The sequence below is a fragment of the Saccostrea cucullata genome, unplaced genomic scaffold (genome assembly GCF_032062105.1).
Source record: "Saccostrea cucullata isolate Sc308-1 unplaced genomic scaffold, CSIRO_AGI_Scuc_v1 ctg774, whole genome shotgun sequence".
In the NCBI taxonomy this organism is placed as follows: domain Eukaryota; kingdom Metazoa; phylum Mollusca; class Bivalvia; order Ostreida; family Ostreidae; genus Saccostrea; species Saccostrea cuccullata.
In genome coordinates, this window is record NW_026929681.1 from 364,007 (window position 1) to 386,957 (window position 22,951).

Genomic DNA, 22,951 nt, shown 5'->3' on the forward strand with positions numbered 1-22,951 from the left:
TTTGAAGTGCATATAGTTCAATTTGTCTTCGATTTGATTTTGTAGATATGCTTTTCTAGGTTTATATATTTGTGTACAAAAGAGATTAAACACATGCTTAACAATTAAAAGCCTTTAAATCAGTGTATACATGCATATACCTTCGTTGCATCGATATCCTTGATATCCAGGGTAACATCCTTGACAATCTCCTGTTTCTATGTGGCAGTGGCGACAGTTTCTGTCAGGACAGTATTCAGAACAATCTGGTCCGTAAAAGCCTGTTTCATTGCAACCTGTCATATTTGATGCTACTTGTACACTATTATTCCAAACTGTATGATCGGTTCAAACTCAATCACATGATCAAGTGTGTTACATGTACAGCATACATACCTATCTGGATTATTATTTAAAAGTTGTGAAATGCATACATGTATCTCCTGAATGATTCTTAAGAATATATGATACAAACAAAATTGTTTGCCAGGATTTTTGAACATATATTTGTTGTAAATGATAACTATAATAAATTTTCAAAATATTAAGAAATTGTAAACTTTCTGTGTTCAAAATTCAACTTTTCTGTAAATATCCTTGTTACTATATAGAACTTCTTGTTGCCTGAAATGTAATCCTTTTGTTCTGTCAATATATGTTTTATCGAGTTCACAGAGAGACATCGAGATTGGAATATGAAGTGAAGTCAATTTATTCTCGATCGGCCTCATTAAAGAGCTATATTTGCATATTATAGATAAGTAATACTTTTCCTTCTGTTATTTACAATTCAATACTGTGTGTGAAGTAATAAAATAAGACTCCAGAAAGACACAAATAAAAATTTAGCTGAATGCGAAATTTGAGTATATCGAATAAAATATGTATTTTTAAGTTCATACCATATACTTCGACCTCGCAGAGTTCACTGAATGCTTTACCCGATAGTCCTCTTAATGTTTGATTATTCTGTGGTCGAAAGTTATAGTAGATGACAAACTGTCCGTGTTTTGTACATGTTGTGTTGAAAATTTCTGGTATTGTAAAATTTGTAAATTGTGTGTCACGAAAGCACAATTCACCCTCATTAATTTCTGTTGAATTGGATATGTACAAGGAAAACCCACGAAATCTAATGGTGTATGGATTGTTTGCATCTGAAAAGAAAGGAATGACACTGTTACTTGGTTTTCTAAAATATTATGTAGGCATATAATATCGAACAACAACGACCGCTCACGGTAGTAGAGTAAAGCGCTCGCTCTGTGATGCAGATCTCGGCCGCGACTTAACCAGTCGATAAAAGGGACTGTTTTTTCATGGGCTCGGCACTTTGAAGTCAAAGTGCATCATTTCTTTAACTTTTTACAAATAATTAAATGGTTGAGTGCAAGTAAAGGTCAAAATTTGAAGCCCTTCATCGACATACGGTGACGTCTCCATATGAGTGAAACATTCTCGAGAGGGACGTTAAACAATACAACAACGCCCAGGTGAAGAGAAAATTCGGACTTACACATTGATCCAGATTATTTTTCCCGCAGTACCTTTGTACTGCGAATGCATCGCTTCTTTAACTTTTTACAACTTACTCAACTGTTACGCAACATACACTTAAAATCCCCATCGTAGAAATATGACGTAGCTTTTTTTCCCGCAAACTCTTTATACCCAGGTTCAAGTTTCTCTAATGTGCAGCTTAAATAATATCATGACCTAAAATTTCAATAAGAAAATATCTTATTTCTTATTTTTGAAATTTTAGGAGGTATATGATTGCGAGGAAACAATATATGCGTGATTTTGCGTTAGGAATAGGAAATGGTATATGTATATGTGTGACTATGGGAAAAAGGGTTAAGGTCAAGTCTGATGAATGTCTTCGGTCTAACTTTTTAATGCTAGATCAATTTGTGACGTCATTTTTTTACTTTATTTTTCTCGTACTTTACTGTACTAAAAGAATTATGAAGAAAGTAAAGTATTATCATTGAGTTCAGTTTGAAAACACATGAAAAGTAATCCCAAAACCTAGATTTAATTTAACATTATTTAAAAGAAGAGGACACGAACACCCAAATTACCCTTAGTCAAAAGACTATAAGCAATCTGGATGCATTTTTTGTCTGATATGGAAACTCTTCCATATTCATGATTGATCTTCTAAATTTTTCATGATCAATGGAAATGACAGTTTGAAATATGATTTTACATCTTGTTTACCCAAAACTTCTGTCCCGAAACATCCTACTGGATTAACTTTAAGTTTTAAAGCATCATTTAAAGAAATTATTCTTAAATTTGATGAATCTGTAGGCATGTTTCTTTCACTAGATCTTTACTCCTTGCTAAGTTTTGACTAGAATATAAGGAAAAATTAAGCAAAGATAAAGTCAGCTTGATTTAATGGATATAACGCGATTAGTAGTCTTTCTTTAAAGTCAGCGATGTGCAGGCTTTCGTTGCGTAATGTAACTTCAATTACGTACGTCGTCATGTAACACAGAAAAAATAAAATCTCCTCGTATTGGAGCTAGTGTGTAGTGTTTGAGACAGACTGAAGTCTTCTTTAAAGGATTGTTGACATCACGTACCAATTACTTAATAGATAAATAATATGTTGACGGTGCGACAATATATAAGGGCGAGCACAAATACTTTAATAGTTTTAATTTGGATCGTGCTCGATTATCAAATTGCATGTGGCTAGTGTAGAAATTTCATATTTCTGAGATTTTATACACTCTTTAACTTTTTTTCTCAATTGAATGGGAGGGGAGAGCTATTGATCCACATTTCAGTAGCCTGTGCTGGGACTACTCTAGGGATACTTTCCACCAGAATGTGCATGACACAAAGGTTAAAGCGTCTGTTCTAGAGTCGCGAAGTGAACAGTCGATCCTTATGTCGCGGGTTCTACAATACAACTGTGGGGCGTGGAGACCAGTCCTTCGGATGAGACCGTATAAACTGAGGCCCGGTTTCGCAGTAGGTGCTGCCACGAAAAAGATCCCTCCCTGCTCAATGGCCATAAGTGCCGAGTATAGGACAAAATTTTTAGCTCTCCACTGGTAAGTGGTGGCGTTTCCATATGAGTGAAAAATCCTCGAGAGGGGCGTTAAAAACCTACAATCAATTAATCAATCCACCAGGATAGGTCTTGTTGCTACTGTGTATTTGCTGTTTTCTTTTAATTTGTGAGATCACACCTTCCACTGCCACACAAAAACACAAAATAAACAAACCTTCCCTACAAAGTACACATAATTGACTGATTTGAACGTACCCCATTTGATTTTGTCTGTCCTGTAGTAAATCGTAATGTGATGTATGCTTTGGATTTCAGTCAGATTCACCCACCACGTTGCGTTATCGCCCCATCTGAAACGCTGCACTGTTTTCCTGCATATGATCTATCATCGTACAAACCATCAACAGCCTTTTCTGAACCAACCGTTTCATGGTGACTAGAGCTTTGCCATGTCGGCTTGTGGAAGGCAAGATTTTCTGAAAGAAAAATGTAACTCGAAGTTTACGTCTGCGTTCAAGTTACAGATGGGAAAGGCAAACTGTGCAAAAGGATTAATTTCAATACACATTGTCAACAGCAACAGCTGATTTATGTGTGGATGTGTAATATTTATAAAAGCAACTTGAAGCGATTGCAAGTTTCATGAAAATTTGAGTATCTAAAATTTTGTATTGAATTTTGTTTTGATTTTACTACAAGTGCCAAAGAAAATGCATTTATTTTTTTTTTCAATGTATTTTTTGGTATTTTTCTATAATCTGTTATATGATTTGTTATGTTGTTAGATTAGTTTGGCCATTTAGCAACATTTTATAAGAATAAGTTGAAAATCAGTTAGGAAAGAAAAGAAAAGCATGCATGAGGGTTGGGGGTTGGTACAAGACAATATAAGAGAGATGAATTGGGCCATAGCGGTTATGGTATAAATTGAATTGCAAAAGATCCAGAGCTTTGTGCCCTGAAATGGAAGTTTTACACACAAACATAAAGTATGATCTTGGCCATTGATCTCTGACCTCAAAATAACAAAAAAAGTCTCTCTTAAGTCCAACGGAGTTGTGAGAAAAAAATCACTGCAAAGGTTTAAGGGGTTCTCCAGATATCTCGTTGAAACGAAAATGCTACAGAAAGAAAAAAATATAGACGAACGGATATTTCGACGCAAAGACAAACCCAAATTAATATCCCAAACTTTCAGTGAATACAGAGTACATGTACAATAAAAATACTATAACAATATAACAATATTATTCGCAAATATTAATATTTTCAACTGTTTTCTCTGTGGTATCTCTTTGAAATTTAAGCTTGTAGATTTTATTGATTATTACAACTTAATTCAAATCTCTAGTCATGGACGCCAACGAAACAGATTCATTGTTGTTCTTCCGCTTGTCGCGAAGCCCTGCGAAGTAGCGATTGGGATCGGTGCATTAGCTCATGTCTATATCATATATCTTCTCTAACATGATTTTCTAGATTCTACCTGACTATTAACATCAACTTAGAGAAGGGGTTAGCCATTCCAACGATTGAAACGTTTTTTGTTTTTTTCTTATGTGCATGCAGTAAAATGAGTTAAGTAAATAGTGCAAGATAAACTTTCTGGTCTGAAAAAAAAAAATTTTTACGCAGTTATTAAATGAGCTGACGTAAATTTTCGTATCGTGAAAATAAAGGTTAAAATTAACTAAAAACATGACTTACCATATGCGTAAGTACATCTAGTTGCTAAAGTAAAATATATTAGAAATGATACATGCATTTTCATTACCACTCTATCCATACGACTTTGGAAATCAAGGAAGTAAAATACACGAATATTTCTTGTTTAACAAGTCTTTAAATATCTGTCGAACTGACATAACTTCATTCTTTTTGTGCATTGGTCTGCATGATAGGAATCAGGTAGTTTAAATTCAAGTTAGGGGAAAAAGCATTACCTTTCCTGTGTAAATATAACTTGTACATTATTGCAAAAATGTTTGACAGTTGTGTAAATAAGTGTTTTTAATAAATTTCTTTAGAAATCTATATCTGGCTGTTCTCTAACTTTCTTTTGTTTCCCTGGATGAAAAGAGTCCGTGTCGATTATGATCAGAGGTCAGGGTTTTAAACGTAGCAAATTCAAGATAACTTCTCAATTCTTTGCTTGACAGACATCACAATCGGTATTCTAGTCCCCTGAGAAGTAAATTATCCCTGATTACATCGGAATCTGATAAAGCTTAAACTACAGAAACTATCTGTAGACTATTCTTTTTTCACCACATTTTTTTGTCTCATTTTTTGTTTCAACTCAAACATTTTCAATGCTGAAACATTTACAATACAATTACCTTAATTATTAAGTACATATCCATGTAAAAAATAAACATTCGAGGCATCCTTTACAACCAGATGTGTCACATTGATCACAAGGTTGTGACAATTATAGACAATTGCTTGCTGATGTTTCACCTCTGATGTGTGGGAGGTCCTTGTTTGCTCTGCTCCTATTTTCTGTTTTTTAATGAATTTATTGATTTTTGTTTGTTTGATTGATTGTTAAACGTCCTTCTCAAGAATTTTTCACTTATAGGGAGACGCCATTGTTTAACGTCCCTCTCAAGAAGTTTTCACTCATAGGGAGACGCCATCAACTGCCGATGGAGAGATGCAAATTTTATCCTATAATCGACACTGAGGGCCATCTATCAGGGAAATCATCTTTTTCGTGTCTGCACTTACTACGAAAATGGACCTTGGTTTATAGGATTTCATCCGATGATCCGGACTCCATGAACCATAGTGGGATTCGAACCCGAGACTTAAGGACCAATTCTTAACTTTGCATCTGTTGAATAGACACTGCGCAATGAATCTGAGTTTGAATACTGTTCGTTGTCTCCATAATATCTCAATGAAACATATAAAGTAAGATAGAGAAAAATGATCCATCTAGTGGGAGTGGTATTCGACATGAATTGTTTCTTTCCCAGTGAAAAGAAAAGCTTTTTAGAATCCAAAACTAGCATTGATTTTTTTATATCAAGCAAAATTATAATGTTTTAATTTACATACGTTGTTCTAAGCATCTCTTAGTTACATGTACATGTACGAGGGGTTATCAAAAAGTTCGTAGACTGTAGCTATAGAATTACATATAGTACTTATGTAATCTGTGCTTTTCAAAATTTAAAAGGAACGTAAAACAAAAAAAAAACAAAACAAAAAAAAAAAAAAAACATATTGAATTTTTTAGTATGATACGTTCATCATTTGAGAAATTATTATAAAATTTAAACGGCATTATACATGTGTGATCAGCTGGCGCCGTCGCCGTTATGTTTTTACGTCCGGCAACGGACTTTATGATACCCCCTCGTACATGTAGAATTGTAATTGATATATGTTTTGAGCAAGCGGGATTATCCGCTTCAGAACTATAGGTCACTAAATTTTCGCGACACCTTATTTTCGCGAGATAGTCATTGACTCTTGATAAGCGAGACAAATTTTTCACGAATTGTGGTTATTGCTCGATATAATCTTAAGGAATACTATTTTAAGCGAGAATCAAAGTTTCGCGAGCACACTGTTTCGCGTAATAACGCGAAAATAAAATTCTCGCGAATAAAAAGTGATTTACAGTATCTTATTACGTGTTTCCGTAATGATCTGTATGAATAGGACTATTAAGACATTGTATTGCACCTGTTTAGATTGTTCATACGAAGGAAATCAAACAGCAAAGAAGTATATTTCAGATTATAGCTTATCTGTCAAAAACACCACGTAACCAGCTATTTAAACACTGTTATCGGTTTTTTATATATAATTTTATACTATATCAGCTGACAGACAACTCAAACTTATACATATTTATCTACATGCATGCATGTATCTAAGTTGATGTAGTCATGTTTCGGGCATTTTTGATATTTAAAGTTCTACACATCACATACGGATATGGTACGAATTATGATTTTAAAAAGTAGATTATGTAAATTTCAAGTTGTATCGCTTCCAGAATCATTTTGGATAAAATTATGATAAGTTCGTCTCGTAAGTATATGAATTGTATTTCATATCTTCTTCTGAATTTATCCAAAGATATGTACAAAAATTAGCAACTCATTACTTCAGAAATATTCAAATATGTAAATAAGCTGCTGTTGATGTGTCTGCAAATTTTCATTAACTTTTGAGTTCTCTTGATTTTAAGCGCTGTGATTAAAAAGCGGATGTTTACTTTAAAAATAAGAAAAATCACCCTTTTCTACCAAAACAAGGATACTAATTATGAAAAAAATACTTACATTTAACCAAAAACATTTCACAAAGATAAAAAATTATCATATAAGTTATCATATTGCATTTAAAGACATTAAACTCAAGTCTTAAAGTCCTATGAAATTGACACGATTGTGTCAAAATTTACAGTAAATATTTTTTTTTGACTAAGTATAATCAATGGTAAAAATCAAAAGATGTCAAACCAGGGAATGTCATTTCTAATTTAAAGAAATCTGAAAATAGAATATTGGTGTGTCAAAAATATTCATCTTATTAACTTTTTAGTTTTAGTAAAAAAGGATTTTAATATCAAATAAAAAAGAGGCCACGTATATAAAACGACAATCTAACTTAAGTAAATGGCAGAGTTTTATCATTCACTTATAATTCATATTTGGATGTTTCAATTGAAGTTGACGTCAATGGTAATCTAACTACCAAGCTGTATGAAAAACGTGATGAATTTCGTTTTGCTATCGTCAACTTTCCATCCTTATGCAGCAATATACCTTCCTCACCTGCATATGAAGTTTATGTATATCAGTTGATTCGATACGCAGGGCATGCTCTACATATGCAATTTTTAAAACAAGTTAAATTATTGACTATCGAATTAATGAAACAAGAAGAAGATCAAATATTACTTGGCGTTTTTCATACAATTTGTTAGTATATTATTTATACACTTAGTTATTTTTTTCCGTTATTTCTGATCATGACAAGGAGCACACGGCGGGTTTAACCAGTAGACAGGGTGTGTGAACTATTCAATGGAACCTGTTCCCACCTCTGATGTTTTGGAGGTCTGTTTTTTTCTGCCACTATTTTGTATCATTTTATGGACATTTAATCTTGAATACTGTTCGTAATGTATCCATATCTTTCATTCACTGTACAACTACTGTATTAAGAATCCCACAATTTTACCTCAAGGACAGATAATACAAATAAAAAATGGATGAATGGATTGGCATCTTTTTGTTGACCTAAATTCATTGAAAATGATGCAAGGATAAATTTCTAGAAAATTAAGAAATTGTAAACCATCCTTATTATTCTATACAATTTTTTAACCCTAATTTCAATTTTTATGCAACTTTGAATAATTGAATAATATATTGATTTAATTCCTTAAAACATGACAAAAGTTGTTATTTCAAAAAGTTGTGACATTTTGTTTGTATCATCTATTCTTAAAAAGCATGCTGGTCAAAGCGTTTAAAAATCTTAGTTAAACGCAGCAGAAGTGCATCAAGAATGTTCACGGTAACGTCGGAGAGAGTTTCGGCGTGACGTAATAATCTCTCAAAATAAGTAATATTTTCTCTATGCACTTATGTGCGCTTTTTATTATATGAAATAATTCGATTTTCAAATCGTGCAAACCAAACGAAAGTAGAAAACTGTAAATGTTTTTTTGGGAGTTTTCCATTTTTTGTTAATTTTTTGAGCTTTTGTTACGTTTGATAAAAAACAAAACAAAAACAAAAGATCTTCAATTATATTAACTGGAAAAAAAAATCCCTCGAAGCGAGACATGTCTACCAACCCAAGCAGACATATGCACATGTAAAAATAATTGGTCGGATAAGAGGAGATAATTTGCATTTATTATTATAAGCCCTTGATACTTTAAATAGCTGCCTGTAACTGAAGAGTTAAAATCTGGAATGGACAAGGTTTTTCAAACACACATAAAGGAGTAAAAGAGAAATCAAAGAAACCAATTAAATGGCTAAAATATTACGCAGAACTGAACAACATGCCGGTATGCACATCATCCAGTTTTACTTTACATGTACTTTTATCTAGTGAGCATCGATGCGTGCAAATAAAACACTCTAAAATGTAAATGAAAAATGTTTGCGATTTAAGCAATATTTTGATATTGTGACAAAGTTTCCTTTTTGCTTTTCCAGTTTAAAGATGCGTTTTTTTTATTATTATTACGACGTTGAACTAGAATATATATTTCCAATATAAATTTGCAGAAAACATCGCCTTAAATAAACCTTCATACGAAACCCATGAGTTTAGCATTCCTAAGTATCGGAGAGACACATTTGACTCAAGCAATGCAGTTGATGGTCTTAAAGCTGACCTCTCGGTGTTCGGCGGTCAATGTGCAATATCAGCGGATGGATACAAAGACGCCACCTGGTGGGTAAACCTGACGTCCATCCACAGTATTCATGATATAAGGATATATTACAGGACGGACAACAACGATTGGGGTACTTTGTGCTCTTTTATATACATTTATCGCTATTTTGTTTAAGATGAAAAAGGTTACGACGTGTGTGCAAGAATTAGATTTTGTTAGCACTGATGTGAAGGAATAAAAGTGACTTTAAAACATAGATATTAGTAAGATTGAACATACTTTTTAACTATTATGACAAATTATTTTTTTTATAGGGAATTGAAATATATAGTTCATGTAAAAACAACCCTGAAACAATTCCACCTGGTGAACTGATTTAAATAAAAATCAAACATATATAAAAATAAACTTCATAAATTGAAAGTACCAATTTAAATATTGTAAGAGCATAACCTCACTAAAAATTATTTTTTTAATTAGAAAATAAACAATGTCTTGTAAAAAAAGACGTATAATGACACTTTAAATGGCGATTGGAAAGATCATTCAATTAACATTCAGTTAAAACCGTTTCAACAGATGATCAAGAACATCTACCTGTACGTGCAGCATAAAAAAACATTCAAATTCAAACAAGTAAAAATCTCATTTTTTTCCTTCTAGATTTCCAACAAGCTAACCTTTCAATCAAGTTATTTAGACACAGAGGAAATCAATTTGTTTGATGTATGCATATTTAAGGTTGTAATTCTGGACCGATTTTCATCAAAATAGAGAAAAGTGACTTTCTTCAAAAATAAAATTGTAACAGACAATAGTTTTTAATTTATCTAAATACTAAGTCTTTGAAGTATTGATGAATGCAAAAGAATTAAATTCACTGGTCTGTGTAGTCTCAAAAAACTAATTAGGTATTTTTTGCCGTATTTGATTGATTGATTGTATAATTTTTAACGTCTCTCTCCAGAATATTTCACTGATATGGAGACGTCACCATTGCTGGTGAATGAATGAAAATTTAGGCGTATGCTCGGCGCTTACGGCCTTTGAGCATGGAGGGATCTTTATCGTGCCACACCTGCTGTGACACGGGGCCTATAGGTCTATACAGTCTCATCCGAAGGACAGCCCCATTTAGTCGCCTTTTACGACAAGCAAGGGGGTACTGAGGAATATTCTAACCCGGGTCCCAACAGGAAATTCCGTATTTGACAATCAAATCGTTATATAAACGAGATTAACATGCGGTATTCTTGTGAATCGGGGATGTGTATGGTAGTTTTATTCCAATTCTCGTCACTAGATCCCACTTCTGCATTGTATAAAAGTTCCTGCAAGACATTTTCGGCAACAATTTTAACCAATTGATATTATTTTTTAGGTTCTTCGAATGGATTCACCTCAAGGTTTTTGGGATTTTATGTTTATATCTCTAACACAACAGACAGATTAGATGGTCATCTATGTTTTCACGATACAAATTACTCTACAAAAACAATTCCAGCTATCGTTGATATAAATTGCACTGTTCATGGCCAATATGTCATATACTATAACGAGAGACCACAAAACTCGCCTTATTCCAGGCAGTATTCATCAGATGCTCACGTTGAATTGTGTGAAGTGGAAGTGAATGGTATGCTTCTTGTAAATCGTTTTCATGCAAATCATATATTGGCTTGCTTCTCTATCAATATCCACCGTAAAAATTTTGAAATTGGAATGTTTACATTATATAAATTAAACTTTTGTTCCCAGGAATATAGAATTCTCAAACCTTTAATCTTAGGTTGCAACAATACGGGATACTATGGAGGGAATTGTTCCCTTCCCTGTCCTAAGAACTGTCAAAGTGGCTACTGTCACATTGAGACGGGTGTTTGTCTAAGTTGTCAATGCAAATTACGTAAGTCAACCAGACCACGTATTATTCTCCATTCGCGATGAATTAACGAAGTTGTTGCCTACTCCATTAATTTTATAGCATCTTGAATATTTTAAAGTATGCCAGCCCTACCCCAATCCCCAAACAATCATTGATGTGCTAGAATATAAGTAGCTGTTAAATATATATAATTCCTTACCGTAATTAGCTAAAACACAATTCGAACAAGAATAGGTAGGACAGATTCTGATTATTCTTATTGTTTCTAAACGAAAGAATACTCAAGGATTACTAGAATGTGAATGAAAATATAATCAATTGATATATTATATGTAATTAACTTTTTTTCCAATTTAAAATTTACATGTGTATGTATGAAAAATTGAAAATAATTTTAAATGCTTTACCTTTTGAGTTGTTTTTACTTCTGTATATCTATATAAAAGTCTGAGAAATATTAGTGGGTGTATTCCGTGAAATAATGATTTCAGATGTAATCTATTTTCTTTCATGTTCTGTAAGGGAACCAAGAATTCCAAACCGCAATGAAATTTAAAATTTCAGATACATATCATCATTTAACCACAAATTCAATTCTTCAGAAACTATTATTTTCCCCTATTTTCATGAAATGAAGCAGATTTAAAACGTATGCATTAGAATAATAAAAAACATCATGGAGCCTTCAACTCGACATTTATATACATATATAGCTACGAAGTATTATTAATATACAATATTTATGTCCATTCATATGGATATGTGGTATATGCAAATGAACTTGAAATGAAACAAAAAAAGTCTGACACATCTGTATCGTATTTAACTATTTTACTGGCGGAATACGACGAATGATAACTTATCACTAAGGTTTTAATTTTTTTAATGTTAAACGTGGTGGTTTAATCTTTTTAATCTTCAACATTGGTCATTATATACAGTAGCAGTCAATTTTTATCACCTGCAAATGGGGAGCATGCCTTACAATAAGATTCGAAAGGGCATGTTACATGTAAAGGGGCCAACTAACTTCAAAGAAAGAGGCAAACTATTTGCAAGAGTGTTGATATAACAATAATATCAATATTATCATGAAATCAACAATCTTGCTTATAGTCATCACTTAGCATATTCTTTTGTTTATACGATATGACTTGTCAGCAAATGAAATAGTATTGGTGGTTCAAAATTCTATGCCCTTTTAAATGTAACGGTATTCTGTTTTCTCGATAGAATGCGATGGTGGCAGATATGGTCAAGGTTGTGGACAGAAATGTGGAGCCTGTCTGGGTTACAAACAATGTAATCACGTCAATGGTTCTTGTCTTGAGGGCTGTGACTCTGGATTTGAGGGAGAATTGTGTAAATCTGGTAATTTAAATCATAATCCTATTTTAGCTAAACACGATTCGTAAAAAAATTAGCTGAACCACACTTGACCGATTTCGCGTTATATCTGAGGGTCAATACATATAAAGCCACTCACTTACACATTGTTCAATGTAATCAATCGTCAGAAGTGGAGTATATGGTACACATCGGTCGCTAGCAACCAAAAAATACTCTGTAATTTTTTGTGTAGGAGAGTAAGATAGCAGATTTTCAACACCTGCACAGGTCAGTCGCAGTTTACAAACAAACACTAATGCATGCAACAGTATTAAAATGTAAACAAAGGTATGCAAGATAACCAGCTCAATCAGAGATGGTCTTTGCCCGGCGATATATGCCAGTGATAACAAAACAGGCAGGTTTAAAGAATGCAAAGAGTAAACACTAGTTCTGATATCGTACGTAGATAATAATATTTATTTAGCTATAAGGTATAATGCAGGTAACTGCAGTTCATTAGAAATTATGATAAAAATTAAATTATCCTGAAATTTGATTTAACAATAACTTCAAACTTATTTATCTCTTATATATGCCTATGTTGAATGAAAGCAATGTTGCTTATCTTAATTATTATTATTTTTATTTTTTGATTTTACTTTGATATTGCTAATATATAAAAATGTTGCATTGTTCCATTATTTACCACCAAATAGACTTGTCGAAAATAAAGGCCTTTATATACTATATTTCGCATGTATTAGATGTTCAATGTTATTCTGTTCATCAAGTCACAAAATATACACAGCAACATGAACGAAAGACCTACATTTTTTTTATACCAGATTCCAATTTTCTTCTTAAAAATCTAGCCAAAAGTTAATAATAGTCATTCATGTTTTATACCCCTGTAGACGAAGTTTCAGGGATTTACATGTGTATTCTTTGTGACAAGGCCTTTCTTTGGAAATCACTAAATTTGACCTTTTAACCTTGATCTTAGAATTTGACCCACCTTTGCAAAAACTATTTAAACTTTAACTTTGGTCATATCTTTTGAACAGTAGATAATACCAAGACATTTATACTTCACATATGCATTTGATCTTTTGACCTTGACCTCACAGATTTCCGTACTTCTGAAAAAATCCTCAACCTTAGCCATAACTTTTGAACTGTACATGTAAGGGATAAGGAAGTCATGCTTCACGTATGTAATCCTTGTGAGAGGACACTTTAACCGATACTAAGAACTTTGATCCTTTACTTTTGGCCAACTTTTAAAAAGTAAACCTTAACCATAACTTTTATAGCATTAGGCCTAGTGCTTTCATATATTACATATTTAGTCATTGTAACAAGACTTGTAATTTGATAACAGAACCTTTTCCCCTCTGACCTTGACCTTGAAGTTTGACCAACTTTTTAAAATTTTTAACCTTGGCCACAACTTTTGAATTTTTAGGACCAGCGCTTTAATTTTTTTCATTCGTGTTCTTTTTGGCAAGACATGTCATTGGATACCAATCAGAATGTGTTTTCTTTTCAAAATTCACAAAAACCGTTCACGGTAGCTCAGTCGGTAGAGCGCTCGCTCCGTGATCGGGAGGTCGTGAGTTCGTATCTCGGCCGCAACTGACCTAGTCGATAAAATGGGTAGCAACTGTTCCTTCACCATGCGCTCGGAACTTTGAAGTGAAAGTTGCGGGTCCTTCAGATGAGACCTTAAAAATCGAGGCCCCGTGTCAGTGGCAGGCGTTGGCACGATAAAGATCCCTCACTTCTCAACGGCCCTGAGTGTCGAGTAAAGGTCAAAATTTGAAGCCCTTCACCGACATACGGTGACGTCTCCATATGAGTGAAAAAATTCTCGAGAGGGACGTTAAACAATATACAATCAATCAATCAATCAATCTTTTCACCAAAAAATGCAAATGACAAGGAAAAAAAATACGAGTGCATTTTATTGAAAAAGCATGTGTCAATAAAATCCGCATGACTGGACTTTAATTAATCGTAGGAATGGTTGTTTATAATTTTTTTTTTTAAAAAAAGTATGTTTTTCAGCAGTTTATTTTGATAAGATCTTGTGATCCATAATGATCAAGACTAGAAATAGAGAGACCGTAAAAAAATTGCTATGCTGTAAATTTATTTGTTATGAATGTCATTAATCTTCTCTTAGGTTGCTCGGATGGAAGATTTGGAATTAACTGTGAACATAAATGTAATGTTAACTGTGGCGTGCCATATCAATGTAACAGAGCCACAGGAGAATGTGAGGGTGGATGTCAACCAGGCTGGGAGGGAGCTCGATGCTATGATGGTACATGTATTGTTTGCAGATACGAGGGGCGTTCAATAAATAATGTCATTGGGGCTCAGAAATAAGCAAACGACGCTTTTCAATGATTTAGTCTTCATGATTTTACTTATTAATCTATTTTAATTCAACCACATGTCCGTAAAATTTTTTATCCAATTTCTGATTGTTTTTAGAACTCATTTTTGGGTAAAACCCTTAGTATACTGGAAAATGGCAGATCCAATGATTTCCTGCACTTGTTTTTTCCTTCTGAAAGGTGTTTTATTCAAGTTTGGAAATAGAAACAAGTCAAAAGGTCAAAGATCTGGCAAATATTGTTAATGTGAAATAACATTAACTTTCTGTTTATCCCGTAAACCCCTTTACTCTTTAGGGCATGCGGGTTTAAACGCTGTCAAGAAGAAATTCAATGTAGTGGATTCCTGATTCTGGGTCCTTACTCTGATAAACCTTTGATTTCTTTGCAAAAAACTGCTTTCTAGACACCTCCAGATATTAAACCGTCTCCCGGAATACAAATTTGAACAATAATACCACTAATATTTAAGAAAATTGCATATAAATCTGTTTTTGTGCTCTTGCATACCTTTGCTCTTAACAGACCTTCGCCGTTTTTATCAAGTATATCTTATGGAAAATTTTGTTTTAATGGTTTTAAGTAATAGATTCATGTTCCAATATCTGTTTGAATATAAAACAAACGTGGATTACTACAATTACTGGTATTTCAAAATAATTGTTAAGACTTTTGTACACGCTGTCGTTTTCACTCATTTTTCAAAATACAGGGTGACCTTAGAGTACCAAGCTTAATTACTGTCAAACGTTTCTTAAAAACAGTGTAAACTACTCCCGATATGATGTCTATCAAATTTGCTATGCGTCTTAAAGTCAATCGTAAAACATAAAATTTTTTTTTGTTGAAATTTGGCAAACAGTACAGAAGTTGTTATAATTTTTGTTGGCAAGGAGGGTACCCATTTTTGATGTCCATTATATAATTTTTTATCTTTGAAATCCACCTGCCAATTTGTCTATAAAACAGGCATCGGTTGCTGTAAATGTCACATATTTCTGTGAATATTTCGTTGGGATTTTTAACAAGTTTTACAGCTGCTTTAATGTAGCTTTAATTTCCACTCTAGTTTACTGATTCTTTACCATTCATTTATAATGCAGTGTCTCGAATAGCCCTTGTTTCCCAGCTTCTCACGAAAAAACTATGTGATGAAAAGTGGTCACATAAACTGTTATAAATTCATTAAAGATTCAATAATGAGAGAAAGTCAAGCTTTATGTCATATGACTTCTATGTTGTATGTCATCGAGCTAATGACATTATTTATTGAACGCCCCTCGTAGATATCAATTGCAAATAAAACTTCAAATTACCCGCCCCTGAATATAGGTGGCGTATGCACCGTTAAAGTTCAACTCTCCTTTTACCTCCGCGATTAGAGATCACTTTCAATATCCCAAGGTATCAACTGTTGTGAAAATATACGTTATAAAATGACTGATTACGGTATTTGGTGTCTTAAAGTATCAAAAAGGAATAACATCGGCGACGTGCACGATACTTCGATCGAAATTGGAGCTTGTGGAAAGGTCTGTTCCGTATTTTGAGATTATAATCGTAATTTCCTCCGTCAGATAGCAATCGCGTTTACCTTAAAATAAACACTGATAAAGGGTATAAAAATAGATCGGAAAGAAGCACACCTGCATTTACAATATTTTATGAACATTAGAAAATAAATTCACTGTTATTGTTACATATTTTTATTCGTCCTACTTTATTTTTCAACGGTTAAACAAGTGATGTTTACATTACACATGCATACGTAGTAATCAGCTGGTAATGCCTGGGACGCATATAGATATACGGTGACGCTGAGTGTAGCGTGGACACCCCTAGTACCTGTACCTGAGTACTCATTGTATGAAATTAAACAAGGGAAAAAATATTTCGTTTGGTTTACATTTTTCTGAAGTCAAGTGTTTCATAGAATAAAAAAATCATGAAAATTTTATTTTTATTGAAAATAATTTGGTAACCGAACATGTAGAGAGAGAGAGAGAGATGGGGAAGAAGTGAAGGTGCCAAGATTTGTCAGATCTAGCACAGGTACTTGCTCCCGGCGTGTAATAATTTATTTATTAAAAAAAAAAACATAACAGTAATAATAAAACAACACATTGTTTTATTATTACCATATACTAGACAAGTATGATGTTTGAATATAAATAAAATATTACACACCGGGAGCAAGTCCCGGTGATCTAGTCAAACTTATAAAGATATTGACAAGGACATCCAAGTCCCTTTCTCTAAATGACTAATGCAATATTCCTCTGGCTCTTACATGTACCACCAACGTTATCAAGATTACCATTAATCAATTAGATTTTTTAACATTTTAAGGATCATATAATTATTGGCATTCCTATGAAACATTCTTTCCCAGTATACGCAGTGTCACTCTTCAAAGTTTTTTTTCTTAATGTGACTATGTCATGGGTGTGAGTAAACCAAACAACCTGTAAGTAATTTCTGCTAAATATTGTATAAAAATTTTGAAAAATATATTACTGCAGAATTCTAAATAGGAGTGTGCATTAGTGCCCACAATCTGATTTAAATCAGATCTTTGTTACGCTCCCAATTTCTGATGGTCGCTGTACATATCAAAGATTGTAGCGACCATTAGAAATTCATTGGGTAACAAAGATCTGATTTTAATCAGAGGTAAAAAATTACCCAATAAAAACTTTTCAAATAATTTTAGACAACAGTTATATAGTAAATTTTATTATTCATTATATCTATTATTGTTTTCTTATAATGACATGTGCAAAAACAACTAAAATATGCCATATGCTGAATTACAAATCATACACTTAAAATATTGTACCTAATTTTCAAACTTAAGCCATCTTAGACTTTCAAGTCCTATCAAGTATGTTCAATCATAATTAAGAATTACATCCATGTTTTTTTAAGGAATCCTTCCATTTATCTTTGTAGAAAACTGTCATGATTGTTTACACCATTTCAAATCCATAACATATTGTTATCATAATATACTGCTGAGGCTAATCTGATGTAAAATGAGTCTAAGTTTAATTCAGTGGTTAATTTCCTCATCAATCTCGGATTCTCCTTCGAGGCAAAAGGCCACCTTGTGGGAGTGTCTGCTTTTCTTGATATTTCAGTCAATTCCTAAAACATTAAAAATACCGAATTTACATTAGATTTAATTATCAATTTTTATCTCATAAATTATGAATAGATAATGCCCTTGTATCTCCAAATAAAGATAAATGACGGGATTTTAAAAGGTCCGTAGGGGGTCAAAATAATTAAAGCCCCAATGTTAAACAACAGGTTTTTAAACATTTTTTTTTTTCTTTTAAATTCTAACATGGAAGCTAAAGTGTAGGCCAATATTTTTCACATATCAAAATCTCCGACCCCAAGATTACAGATTTGTCCCAAAATTTTCAAGTAAACTGCTGAATAATTTAAATAGATGGTAATCCTTGACAACGCTAGGTATTCTAATTACATACCTTATTAAATATACAGTCCAACTGTGTACTTCTTCTGCTTTATGCTAAATCTTCCTCAATTCCAAGCAAAAATTGGAAAGATCAGGGTATTGGTATCAAGGCCTGTTGCAACCACTATTGAAATAACGACCACTATTGATATAATTATTTCAATAGTGGTCGTTATTTCAATAGTGGTTGCAACAAAGGCCTTTTAAACCTTTAATGATACTGATCGCATAATGATCAAGAAAGCTATAAATTTACAGAATAAAATAATGTGTTACATGAGTGTGAAATTTTAATATCATGAAGTTATGTATATTTTGGTCTCTTTAGTATTAGTACTTAGATCAACATAGAACAATATATAATAAAAGAATAAAAACTAATTAAATGCATTTAGACTCGTATTGTAGCTTTTCACAATTAAACGATTATTGATTTATATCTGTTCATAGTTTAATAATTTATTATAATGTTCAGCACGGATACGTTTGACAATGCACACCCCCCCCCTCCCCCATCATGAAAACATGTGAAAACGACACATATTTTACAGGATATAGTGAGAAAATATTAATTTTAAAGTTAAAAAAACTTTTTAAATACGAAAAAAAGCTAAATGAGGAACATACCTTCTGATGTTGCAGAGATGAACGTCTCCCCGAAAGCATGTGGCACACCACCACAGGTGTCTGAAGTCAGCGAGTTTTTTGATACCTAACGTTTCCCCAGCTTTTTATCTACAGGAAAGCATAATTAACAACAACTCAAACACTTGGGAATCCTAGAAAACATCGGTATACCATTGACAGTTGAACAGATTTGACGTGTTTACATGCTACCGGAAGTGTTGTTGAACCTAAACGGTCGTGGCGCCACCTATGTTTCTACAAAGGGACAAAACCGACAAATATCGGCAATTATTGTGTGCTAAAAATTAATTTGCTGCGCAACCGTAAATAATTTTGAAATTTAAATTACAGATTATACAAAAAAAAAAAAAAAAAAAAGTTGTTTAAAATTTTGAAAATAACAGTACAAGTAATCTTATAATGAATTAAATGATAAGTTTCAATCTTTTATTCAAAGTTGCACAAAAATTGAATTTGAAGTGAAAAAATAATTTTGGAATAGAATAAAAAAGATGGTTGCAGAGGGATAGATTTTGAATATCACAGAAGATTCACATTTTTTTCTTAGAAATGTATTAGTTGCAACATTTACAACGAAATTAGGTAAAAGATATATATAATCCGGGCATACATTTTTTATATCATCTGTCCTTAAATGTATCATTAATTTCAGGAATGCATATGCATTTCTTTAGGACTTGTAGAGCCTAATAAGTGAACATAATGGTATGTTGAATTGGTTCTATCAAATCTCTTTCCATTAGTTTGCAAAGAAAATAAGTACGGTGAAAACTGCATTCATTCATGCGGCTTTTGTCGGTTCTCAACTTGTCAGCATTTAAATGGATCCTGCGAAGAAGGATGTAAGGAAGGATATCAAGGAACATTTTGTAAACAAGGTAATTCGAATCTTACTCCTAAAAAAACAAACAATCGCGTAATTACTTTTTCCCTTAAATATAGAATATAGCTTCCAGTATCAGAATTGATATTTAGGTGTTTGAAGGGAAAAACCAAAACATTTTAAATATGAAGATATTAAAACTATATTTTAATTCTTTAACTAACAGTGTGTGATGCAGGATTTTATGGAGACGACTGCAAACAGGAGTGCAGCATTTTCTGCAAAACATCACATGACTGTCACCACGTGACTGGACATTGTAACAAAGGCTGTACTGCTGGATGGAAAGGTTTTACATGCATGCAAGGTAGACGTTTTTCAGTTACCAAGTATACATTGATCATTTAGCATGCCTAACTCTGCAGCATTAATTTTATGTTTCGAATGTAAACCGATGGAATGATTCTCTTGTACTATTTTTTTTTCAATTCTCAGAGGAAATTGACGGATCAAGATTTTATGGTGTCCTTGTTGCTTTGCTGATCTGTATAGCTGTAATCGTGGCTTTAGTTATCTAAATATGTATTAAAAGGTCAGTCTTATATACTACATTTGTATTCAGTATTTTTCCATTGAACATATTATACAAAACAAATTATTTTAAATTGCATTTTCCGAAGTTTGACGAGTGATCTACTGGGTACTAAATGGCGTGATGAATGCTTTAATATCTAAAGAAAATAGAAATATTCGAATTAGATAAATATTGTACAAAGAAAAAAACGACAAGAATAGGGTCAATTGGAAAATAATGATTCCCTATAGGTAAACTTCCCATCTTACAATTATGGACAGATGATGCAAATAAAAGAAAAGATGCTTGGATTGGTATATTTTTGGCCTTATTCCATTGCAAAAGATAAAATAACAAATTTCTAGAAAATAAAAAAAAGTGATAAATCTTTTATAAAAACCATCCTTATTCATCTATTCATTTATTTTTCACTTCCAAGTCCATATTTGTGAAACTTAAAATAAAATACTAAAAACCATTGAAACGTGCGAGGGGTAATCAAAAAGTTCGCGAACTATCTCTATAATTACAAAACTACGATTCAGATCAAAATGAAATTTGACACACATGTGCACATGTTCTATAAATAGCATATGAAAAGTAATGCTTTTCCATCATTGTGACGTAACAGTGTGAAAATGACGTCAATATGTAGGTGACTCTTGACGAAAAATGGTTGTCAAAGTCTTACTCGAGCAACGAACGGCTGTAAAGTTTAACGTATCACTTGAAAATTCTTTGAAGTATCTTATAATATTTTGTATTAGGATTATGAAGACAACAGACTTGCCAGACGTTCAATCATAAATTTGATTGAATGTTTAAGTCAATGGATGGAGATGGTTAAGAATAACGTTCGTTTTGTAGCCCAGAGAACGCAAGCGGTGGATATGTATCCTTTGTAAAACAATTTGTCATGAAAAATTACGAAGTTACAAATAGAAACATGATTGAATATAGTAACAATTATATTATTGAATCCCTAAAATATCGTTTAATTTATACCTTAAACATATTAAATATGATAGAAAGAAGGCCCCTACTACTATATCCATATTGGATAAACGACGTTTCTGGGATTGAGGAATCGGGTCGTGATGGTCACCATGTTCTTTCTGGGAAAATATATCCTTATCCAGCCATCCTTTTCTCGACATTTTGTCATTTCTGACAAATGGTCTGTTCTTGTTATAAAAAGCAACTTGAATGCTAAGATAAAAAAGACTCGGAAAAATATTTTTGCGTGGAACAGGATGCTTCAGAGCATGTCATGTGACCACCTGGATCATGTGATTCGCGCATTGGCACAACCTTGGTAGATATGCCTTAAAATCAGAGAAGGCTACTTTGGAAAATAATGAACACTAAAAACTAATTTTATACGTTTTATGGAAGTTATTCATTTTTTTAATTTTTCTCAGTGAAACACGATTCACATTGTTATTTTCATTTTTTTAACAAAAGTTTGTATCATTTGCCCTTAAATGCATAATTTTCTAATATCTCAGAGTGTTATCTATACATAAATGCATCAACCCTCGTAGTTGGCACGGAATACCTCATTGGCAGCACAAATCAACAAACATAACTGCATAGATTATACTTACATATTGCCAGATGCATTTATTTATGAAAGACGCCAGAATGATATATGAATGAATATGAATGAATGGATTTTTCTGATATGATATTTAGAAAAAAATATATAGATATTAATTAAATTTTAATTTTAAAACAATGTGAATTTGTTTGCTCAGGGAAAGAATAACACATTCATGGTTTTATTTTGATAGGGTTCAAAGAAAGAAAAAAGAAAAACAGGACAAAAACACGTGTAAAGAAGGTTGTTCGACAACCGTCAATCAATTGTACGTTGTTCATCAAGATACCAAGAATGGAGATGGTCATGCATATAATAAGTCACAGGGCTTTGACCTTAAAACTGTTTCCAGTAACATGGATATAAATGACTCAAAGAATAACTTACAGCTTGACGATATGAAAGCCTCAGGCTATACAGTGCCACGTCCAGCGTTAACTAACGAATAACACGTCATGTTTTACTTTATAGCTTTATTATCGCAACCCTGTACTTGGTGAGGCACTTAATATAAAGTTGTTAGTGTAAAGTAGATTGATATACAGTTATTGGGTTAAGGCACTTACTGAACATGACTACAACTTTTGAGTAAACAAAAATGTATAATTACTACGATTGTTATTTCATATAATGTTTTCTGATTATAAATTAGTGAATTCCTTCATTTCACCATGACAAGTTGCCTCCTTAATTCATATGAAAAATATAAATGCTGATCCTGATGCTAGCTGGATACCGATGCTGTTTTGCTGATGCTGATTTGGGTAAAAAATAGTTCCATGCATTGTAATCACTTCCTAGTAACATT

General features: G+C 32.7%; 1 protein-coding gene and 1 long non-coding RNA gene across 2 annotated transcripts; one reads left to right on the forward strand and one right to left on the reverse strand.

The window, feature by feature from the left end:
- Positions 1–146: 146 nt before the first annotated feature.
- LOC134281792 (uncharacterized) lies at positions 147–3,480 on the reverse strand. The gene is made up of 3 exons (XR_009995170.1): positions 3,266–3,480; positions 882–1,136; positions 147–275 (listed from the first exon to the last, which is right to left on the reverse strand). It is a non-coding gene; the product is annotated as an uncharacterized LOC134281792 (long non-coding RNA).
- Positions 3,481–6,870: 3,390 nt separating this feature from the next.
- On the forward strand, positions 6,871–22,810 carry LOC134281781 (cell death abnormality protein 1-like). Its single transcript, XM_062764209.1, has 10 exons — positions 6,871–6,964; positions 9,280–9,522; positions 10,774–11,028; positions 11,182–11,298; positions 12,511–12,648; positions 14,795–14,935; positions 19,890–20,024; positions 20,196–20,336; positions 20,465–20,561; positions 22,337–22,810. The coding sequence occupies exons 1-9, from the start codon at positions 6,913–6,915 to the stop codon at positions 20,545–20,547; spliced, it is 1,305 nt and encodes a 434-aa protein (XP_062620193.1). The 5' UTR covers positions 6,871–6,912; the 3' UTR covers positions 20,548–20,561; positions 22,337–22,810.
- The last annotated feature ends 141 nt before the right edge of the window (positions 22,811–22,951 follow it).

What these genes read in the sequence shown, in the direction of transcription:
- LOC134281781 (XM_062764209.1), top strand. Translation starts at nt 6,913, where the DNA reads ATGTTTCGGGCATTTTTGATATTTAAAGTTCTACACATCACATACGGA. An exon ending in ACACATCACATACGGATATG is followed by an intron (nt 6,965 to 9,279) that starts GTACGAATTATG and finishes ATAAATTTGCAG; the next exon opens with AAAACATCGCCTTAAATAAA. An exon ending in GGGAGCTCGATGCTATGATG is followed by an intron (nt 14,936 to 19,889) that starts GTACATGTATTG and finishes TCTTTCCATTAG; the next exon opens with TTTGCAAAGAAAATAAGTAC.